The 9,412-nt window shown below is 31.3% G+C and overlaps 1 protein-coding gene across 1 annotated transcript; it reads left to right on the top strand.

Annotated features, from left to right (window-relative positions):
• Positions 1-5,739: 5,739 nt before the first annotated feature.
• On the top strand, positions 5,740-6,186 carry LOC133315083 (uncharacterized). Its single transcript, XM_061516639.1, has one exon. The coding sequence runs from the start codon at positions 5,740-5,742 to the stop codon at positions 6,184-6,186; it is 447 nt and encodes a 148-aa protein (XP_061372623.1).
• The last annotated feature ends 3,226 nt before the right edge of the window (positions 6,187-9,412 follow it).

Raw genomic sequence — 9,412 nt, 5'->3', positions numbered from 1 at the left:
TGGAGGTAACTTGGTTTCTTGAAAAAGTAAGAAGCATAATGTAGTAGCCAGACCAAGTGCTGAAGCAAAATATCACTTCATAGCTACTACTACGTGTTAGCTCATTTGGCTTAAGCAACTTCTTAGAGAGCTCAAGTTTGGAGACTCTGGATCAGCAACTCTCATTTGTGACAACCAAGCAGCATTACATATCTCTTCCAACCCGATATTTCATGAAAGAACCAAACATATTGAGGTAGATTGTCATTTTGTTTGAGAATAGGTTCTTGCTGGCAAAGTTACAACTAGTTTTGCACCCTCTAATAATCAATTAGTAGATGTACTCACAAAGTATTTGAGGGATCCTCGAATAGAGTATATATGTTAAAAGCTTGATGCCTATGATTTATACGCTACCGCTTGAGGGAGAATATTGGAAATAATATTGTAAATATATATTTTCTTATTAGTATTTATGTTAAGTATGGGTTAAACTCATTAGATTTTCTATATATTGTACACACTTGTACTGATAAGTGTCAAAGACACTATGTTTTTAATATTAAAATTACTTTAAATATTGATTAATATGATTATTAATTTAGTGTTATTAATAAATCTAAAAGATATTAAAACACCAACAACTTGATAAGATTATAATCCCTTATCATATTGTTTCAGGTTCAATGTAACAAATCACTAATTTAATGGAAAAGACAACTCAGATTAGTTGCAAAAGATAAGGATCAAGAAAAATAAATAATTAATCAAAATTAATCCTTAGCGAGCTTGGTCCAAATTAAAAAGTCTATTTTTATTTCTATAAAAATGCATGTTAATCGGCTCATTCCAAACATTCGGAAGACAAGGCAGAGGAGCGCTTGGGGAGACGATTGCAGAGCAGAAGGAAGAAGAGAAAATCAAGAAATTACAATGGAGTTTTCTTGCTAAGTCCTATGAATATTTATAGTTTCTTTTCATCTATTGTTCTTGTTTTCTTGAACATGTTAGGCTAGTTTTCTTTAAGTAGTTAGGGAAAGACGGAACCAATGGGTTCTTAAACGCTGTTTTTTTTCCTCATGATTTATATTCTTGATTTAAAGTTATGCAATTAATCTGTGTTAAATTCCTAGTCTCGTTTATGATCTGGTCAATCTTGAATGGGAATTATAATCTTGCATGAACAGGGATGTTGGTGTTTTGATTTTTTTTTGTTGATTCTTAGAATTTGTATGATCTAGGGATAAACTTATGAATTCTACAATTGTAAGGTTCTTGCGTTAATGCTTGTTTTATTAAAAAGTACTGAGGGATTAGGATTTTGAGTGAAGTAAAGGATTAGATTACCAAGAGATTGGGATCTAATCAAATATAGAAAGAACTGTTAATAACTTGATCTTGAATCTTAATTACAAGAATAGGTAAACTCGTTGAGGAAAAATTGGAGAAGTTGAGTCCTAGCTACGTCTTTTATTAAAACTTAAAACCAAATTTGTAGCATTATTAATTATGAATTTAATTTCTTAAATATTGAAAATTAAAAATAAGTAACTTTCAAAATTCTGTTTTAATTGTATACAAAAAAAAATCTGTTTTAATTAAATTAAAATATTTTCAAGAAAACCTTTCACGATCGATCCAACTTTAATTGAATAGGTAAATTAGTGATTGGTTATCAATCCTTGTGGGTTCGACAACCTTATTTTACCACTTTATTACTTGTACGACCGGTGCACTTGCCGAATTCGCGCAACATATACTTATTCAATATACGGATTATTTAACAATTCCTTTCTTATTCAATAAGTTGAATTTTAACTTAGTTTGGTCGTAACCTTAAATTTTGATCAGATTTTCTTTTTTAGGAATCCAACATTATCCCAATGATGAATGGAACGATCAAGGTTTATGCAAAATGCAAAAAAGTGCCAACTTGAACTTCGCCACAACTGATGGTGCGACGTTGCAAAGAGAGTGGAAACTTAGAAATTTCTTAAGTGAAGGGATGGTTCAGTACTTCAGTTCATGGATGCCAAACTTAGGCCTTGAGAATTTGAGAAAAGAAGTGATAGAGGGTCACCATGAAGCCAGATATGTCTATTCCATGCATTTGATGTTTTGTGAAGATGAAGAAGAAAGAAATAAAGGATTCGAACATTTTTGCTCCTTTAGAAGGGATATTTACTAAAAGCTCTTCCAAATGAGTTGTTAGCACAGATTTTCGCAAAAGTAGCCACTCATTCCATCACTGACATCTCAAATGTTAAATTAATTCGTATATTTTTTTTGGAAGCACGAGAAGATAATTATGTGTATAAGCATGCATCTATGGACAATCTGGGATTGGTTCCATTGACATGGTTCAATGATAACAAAAAATCTGAATTCATGCAACGTTGCAGAGAGAGTGGAAACTTAGAAATTGCTTACAACTTTGAAATTTTTGTAGGAATACAAAGAGGATCACCAAGTTTATCATCCTGAAGCACAAATGAACAACAATACAACACATTCAAAAAGGAATTTTTTTAGCTTTATGGTAAAAAACAAAGTAAATATGACAAAAATAGAAATTCTTAAGAAACGAGTAGTTGATATCAAATGGGAAAATATTCGAGAACTAATTTTAACATTAATAAGGGTTCCATGCAATTAAACTTATATACTAAAATTAGTGGGATTTTAACCCTTGATCAAAACAAAAGAAGCTATTTATAATGATCAATACACAAATTACAATAGTTGTTGTGTTATGTCATATCATGTCTGAGGCTTTAAGTTTTGAAGCTTGATGAAATGGTTAATTCAAGAATAAAAGGGGTAGAGAAAATGAAGAAGAGATATTCACTAAAATCTCTTTCAAATGAGTTGTTAGTACAAATTTTTGCAAAAGTAGCCTTTGATTCCATCACTGACATCTCAAATGTCAAATTAAGCTGCAAAAAATGTCTGGAAGCAGTGGAAGATAAATATGTGCATAAGCATGCATCTATGGATATGTTGGGATTTGTGTTATTGGCATGGTTCATATATAACAAAAAATATGCATTCGTGCAACGTTGCAGAGATAGTGGAAACTTAGAAATTTCTTACCGTGAAGGGATGGTTCAGTACTTCAGTTCATGGATGCCAAACTTAGACCTTGAGAATTTGAAAAAGACAACGATGGAGGGACATCATGAAGCCATATATGTCTATTTCATGCTTATGATGTTCTGTGAAGATGAAGAAGAAAGAAAACAGAGATTCGAACATTTTTGCTCCTTGAGAAGGGATATTTACTAAAAGCTCTTCCAAATGAGTTGTTAGTACAGATTTTCGCAAAAGTAGCCTCTCATTCCATCACTGACATCTCAAATGTCAAATTAATCCGCAAAAAATTTATGGAAGCAGTGGAAGATAATTATGTGCATAAGAATACACCTATGGACAATCCGGGATTGGTTCTATTGGCATGGTTCACAGATAACAAAAAATCTGAATTCGTGCAACGTTGCAGAGAGAGTGGAAACTTAAAAATTGGTACAGCTTTGAAATTTTTGTGGAATTCAAAGAGGCTCACCAAATTTGTCATACTGAAGCACAAATGCACAATAGTACAACACATTCAAAAGGAAAATTTTTAGCTTATCAATGGTAAAAAACAAAGTAAATATGACCAAAAAAGGAATTCTTGAGAAACCAGTAGTTGATATCCAATGGCATAACATTTGAGAATTAATTTTAACATTAAGAAGTGTTCCATGCAATTAAACTTATATACTAAAATTAGTGGGATTTTATTCCTTGATCAAAACAAAAGAAGCTATTTATAATGATCAATAATACCCTCAAATTACAATAGCTGTTGTGTTCTGTCATATCATGTCTGGGCTTTTAAGTTTTGAAGCTTGATGAAATTGCTGATTCAAGAATAAAAGGGGTAGAGAAAAAGAAGATGGGATATTCACTAAAATCTCTTCCAAATGAGTTGTTAGTACAGATTTTTGCAAAAGTAGCCTTTGATTCAATCACTGACATCTCAAATGGAAATTTAAGCTGCAAAAAGTGTCTGGAAGTAGTGGAAGATAATTATGTGCATAAGCATGCTTCTATGGACATGTTGGGATTGGTTCCATTGCTATGGTTCACGGATAACAAAAAATTTGAATTCGTGCAACGTTGCAGAGAGAGTGGAAACTTCGAAATTGCTTACAGCTTTGAAATTTTTTTGGAATACAAAGAGGCTCACCAAGTTTGTCATCCTGAAGCACAAATGCACAACAGTACAACACATTCAAAATAAAATTTTTTAGCTTAGCAATGGTAAAAAATAAAGTAAATTTGACCAAAAAAGGAATTCTTGAGAAACCAGTAGTTGATATCCAATGACAAAACATTTGAGAACTAATTTTAATATTAAGAATGATTCCATAAAAATTAAACTTATATACTAAAATTAGTGGGATTTTATCCCTTAATCAAAACAAAAGAAGATATTTATAATGATCAATAATACCCACAAATTACAATAGCTGTTGTGTTCTGTCATATCATGTCTGAGGCTTTAAGTTTTGAAGCTTGATGAAATGAGTGATTCAAGAATAAAAGAGGTAGAGAAAAAGAAGATGGGATATCCACTAAAATCTCTTCCAAATGAGTTGTTAGTACAAATTTTCGCAAAAGTAGCCTTTGATTCTATCCCTGACATCTCAAGTGTCAAATTAAGCTGCAAAAAGTTTCTGGAAGCAATGGAAGATAATTATGTGCATAAGCATGCATCTATGGATATGTCGGGATTGGTGCCATTGGCATGGTTCACAGATAACAAAATATGCATTCGTGCAACGTTGCAGAGATAGTGGAAACTTAGAAATTTCTTACTGTGAAGGGATGGTTCAGTACTTCAGTTCATGGATGCCAAACTCAGGCCTTGAGAATTTGAAAAAGGCAGCGATGGAGGGTCATCATGAAGCCATATATGTCTATTTCAAGCTTTTGATGTTCTGTGAAGATGAAGAAGAAAGAAAACAGGGATTCGAACATTTTTGATCCTTGAGAAGGGATGTTTACTAAAAGCTCTTCCAAATGAGTTGTTGGTACATATTTTCGCAAAAGTAGCCTCTCATTCCATCATTGACATCTCAAATGTCAAATTAATCTGTAAATTTTTTTTGGAAGCAGGGGCAGATAATTATGTGTATAAGCATGCATCTATGGACAATCTGGGATTGGTTCCATTGGTATGGTTCACAGATAATAAAAAATTTGAATTCATGCAACGTTGCAAAGAGAGTGGTAACTTAAAAATTGCTTACAACTTTGAAATTTTGGTGGGAATACAAAGAGGCTCACCAAGTTTGTCATCTTGAAGCACAAATGCACAACAGTACAACACATTCAAAAAGAAATTTTTTAGCTTAGCAATGATAAAAAACAAAGTAAATATGACCAAAAAAGGAATTCTTGAGAAACGAGTAGTTGATATCTAGTGGGAAAACATTTGAGAACTAATTTTAACATTAAGAAGGGTTCTGTAAAGAACCTTGAGATACATCACCCCAAAAGCTAGCTCAAAGGTAGGAGTGCCCAAGGCTGGTGTATCCCAAGGTTATTTACAGGTTCCATGCAATTAAACTTATATACTAAAATTAGTGGGATTTTATCCCTTGATCAAAACAAAATAAGCTATTTATAATGATCAATAATACCCACAAATTACAATAGCTGTTGTATTCTGTCATATCATGTTTGAGGCTTTAAGTTTTGAAGCTTGATGAAATGGGTGATTCAAGAATAAAAGGGGTAGAGAAAAAGAAGATGGGATATTCACCAAAATCTCTTCCAAATGAGTTGTTAGTACAAATTTTCGCAAAAGTAGCCTTTGATTCCATCGCTGACATCTCAAATGTGAAATTAAGCTGCAAAAAGTGTCTGGAAACAGTGAAAGATAATTATGTGCATAAGCATGCATCTATGGACATGCTGGGATTGGTGCCATTGGCATGGTTCACAGATAACAAAAAGTATGCATTCGTGCAACGTTGCAGAGAGAGTGAAAAATTAGAAATTTCCTACCGTGAAGGGATGGTTCGGTACCTCAGTTCATGGATGCCAAACTTAGGCCTTGAGAATTTGAAAAAGGCTGCGATGGAGGGTCATCATGAAGCCATATATGTTTATTCTATGCTTTTGGTGTTCTGTGAAGATGAAGAAGAAAGAAAATAGGGATTGGAACATTTTTGCTTCTTGAGAATGGATATTTGCTAAAAGCTATTTCAAATGAGTTGTTAGTACAGATTTTCGCAAAAGTAGACTTTGATTCCATCACTGACATCTCAAAAGTCAAATTAAGCTGCAAAAAGTGTCTGGAAGCAGTGGAAGATAATTATGTGCATAAGCATGCATCTATGGACATGCTGGGATTGGTGCCATTGCCATGGTTCACAAATAACAAAAAATCTGAATTCGTGCAATGTTTCAGAGAGAGTGGAAACTTAGAAATTGCTTACAGCTTTGAAATTTTTGTGGAATACAAAGATGCTCACCAAGTTTGTCATCCCGAATCTCAAAGGCACAACAATACAACACATTCAAAAGGAAATTTTTTAGCTTAGCAATGGTAAAAAACAAAGTAAATATGAACGCAAAAGGAATTCTTGAGAAACCAGTAGTTGATATCCAATGGGAAAACATTTGAGAACTAATTTTAACATTAAGACGGGTTCCATGAAATTAAACTTATATACTAAAATTAGTGGGATTTTATCCCTTAATCAAAACAAAAGAAGCTATTTATAATGATCAATAATACCCACAAATTACAATAGCTGTTGTGTTCTGTCATATCATGTCTGAGGCTTTAAGTTTTGAAGCTTGATGAAATGGGTGATTTAAGAATAAAAGGGGTAGAAAAAAAGAAGATGCAATATTCACTAACATCTCTTTCAAATGAGTTGTTAGTAAAATTTTTCGCAAAAGTAGCCTTTGATTCCATCGCAGACATCTCAAATGTCAAATTAAGCTACAAAAAGTGTCTGGAAGCAGTGGAAGATAATTATGTGCATAAGCATGCATTTATGGACATGCCGGGATTGGTGCCATTGGCATGGTTCACAGATAACAAAATATGCATTCGTGCAACGTTGCAGAGAGAGTGGAAACTTAGATATTTCTTACCGTGAATGGATGGTTCAGTACTTTAGTTCATGAATGCCAAACTTAGGCCTTGAGAATTTGAAAAAGGCAGCAATGGAGGGTCATCATGAAGCCAGATATGTATATTCCATGCTTTTGATGTTATGTGAAGATGAAGAAGAAAGAAAACAAGGATTCGAACATTTTTGCTCTTTGAGAAGGGATATTTACTAAAAGCTCTTCCAAATGAGTGGTTAGTACAAATTTTCGCAAAAAGTAACCTCTTATTCCATCATTGACATCTGTGAATCATGCCAACCAAGAGCGATAAATAAATGTAACAAAGTTTTTGTTCGAATGGGCTAACGCACGTGTTAATAGAAAAGAAAAGAAGAATAATGAAAAAGAGTTAACGGTTTTGGTGCAGTGGGGCTAAGTGCGCATCATGCACTTCGAGTGACGAGAAAAGCGGAAAGAGCATTATTTATGTACTTTATAATGGAGAAACGTTCTGAACTTCTCATACATGAGTGCTAGAGCATAAAGGTACCACCACACTACTGTAGTGTTTCATGTCAAATGCTCTCAAATAGAACATCTCGATCACCATTATAAAGAGCATCATCCATGAGTGGATCAGTTCACTTGCATTCCAATTTGTTCTTGCAAAAGTCAACAAGATTCTCTCTTTTGATTCTAGTCTTATGACTTAAGACTTATATGATTTATCCTTCTCTCAATAGCTAATTACAGTTTATTTAAAATGTATAATTGTGTTTACCTTCAAGAGAAAATAAATAAATGCAGTTGATTACATAACAAGCAATTTTATATTCATGTTTGGGGTAAGATGATACAGTCATAAAAAAGTTAAGGAAATTATAACGGCAGAGAAAAGTTATTATAGCAATACAGAGAGTTGATACATATTAAACAGGAAGATATGTAGGAGAAAAGTATTATTGAAAATAATATCAAGAATCACTTTCTTTGTGATGTAATTTGTCTCTTTTTGTGTTTTTTTAGATTAAATTGTAATTTGTCTTCTTTTAGAGCTTTCCTCATAAGCTTTTTCTAACATAAGAATAAATGTTCAGACTTCAGAGAGAAGTCAAAATTTATTGTTTTTCGTGTGAATAGAATTGATTCTACGTATAAAACCTACATTATTTTAAAGAAATATTTACAATTACATCTCAAAAGTAACTTTATTTTATTACTTAAAAAATCAATCATTTTAAATCAAATTTTAAAATATTATTAACAAGCATGAATTAATTTTTTTAATCAGTTTTTCTACAATAATTGTTTTATTAAAATATAGACTAAGCATGCATTATATTCTTTTTAGTAGTTTTTTTTCTTCTTAAAGTGGTTTTATTTTATCTTATCTTTCTTTCATATACATTTTTTAAATATAAAAAAAATTAACACAACAATTACTAATTTTAACAATATTAATTTTGAAATTAATTTATTAAAACATAAATTAAATGGACCCAACCGTAATGTTGGGAATCAAATGTCAATTCTGAAGTTAACACATGAGTAAATATAAAATAAAATCCAACATAAAATTGAGCAACGAATTCACTATTAGTCTTCTTCTTTCTTAATTTTAATATATAGTGCTGTTGGCATGTGTATAATTAGTTATATGTTAGGGAAAAAAGTATCTAATGTTACTTTAGATAATTTTGTCTAATGTTCATTGAAATGACGTCGTATTAAAGTTGAAAAATAAAAAATTAGAATGATAAAGAGTATTATAACCTTGAAATAAATAAAATTACAAAAACACCATGATTTCCGCCTCAAAACGACGTCATTTCGATGAACATTAGATAAAATTATCTAAAGTAACTTTAGAAAAAATAAACCTTCTATGTTATTATGTAATTCATTATCTAACGTGAACCTTCATATCATTTGTTTCTATTTTTTTTTTACATAAAGACCAAACATTAAAATAAAATAAAAAATCTACATGTTAAAAAATTACATCTCCACATACTAGAAAAACAATATTATGTTATACATTTCAAAAGTATTTACGGTTTAGAAATTTACGGCTTAACTTATATCAGATAAGACTTATAATAGTCTATTATATCTAGTAAAATAAAATATGCACAAGTCTTATTTTTTATTTATTTTTTTATAAAGTAGGCCATAAACTTTCTTTTTTAAGGTTCGACCTATAAGCCTAATAAAATATAAAAAATTATTATTTTAATAATTCTAAAGCATAAAGTAATATTATTTTAATTATTTTTTAAATTATTAAATGCCTATAGATTTAAATAGACTAGTCTTT

This window comes from Gastrolobium bilobum, unplaced genomic scaffold (genome assembly GCF_033153095.1).
Source record: "Gastrolobium bilobum isolate Gb01-03AN ecotype WA unplaced genomic scaffold, APGP_CSIRO_Gbil_v1 utg3760, whole genome shotgun sequence".
Taxonomy (NCBI): Eukaryota; Viridiplantae; Streptophyta; class Magnoliopsida; order Fabales; family Fabaceae; genus Gastrolobium; species Gastrolobium bilobum.
This window is presented reverse-complemented; position numbering and strand designations above follow the sequence as displayed.

Excerpts from the sequence above, each read along its gene's own strand:
- LOC133315083 (XM_061516639.1), top strand. The coding sequence starts at position 5,740 with ATGGGTGATTCAAGAATAAAAGGGGTAGAGAAAAAGAAGATGGGATAT.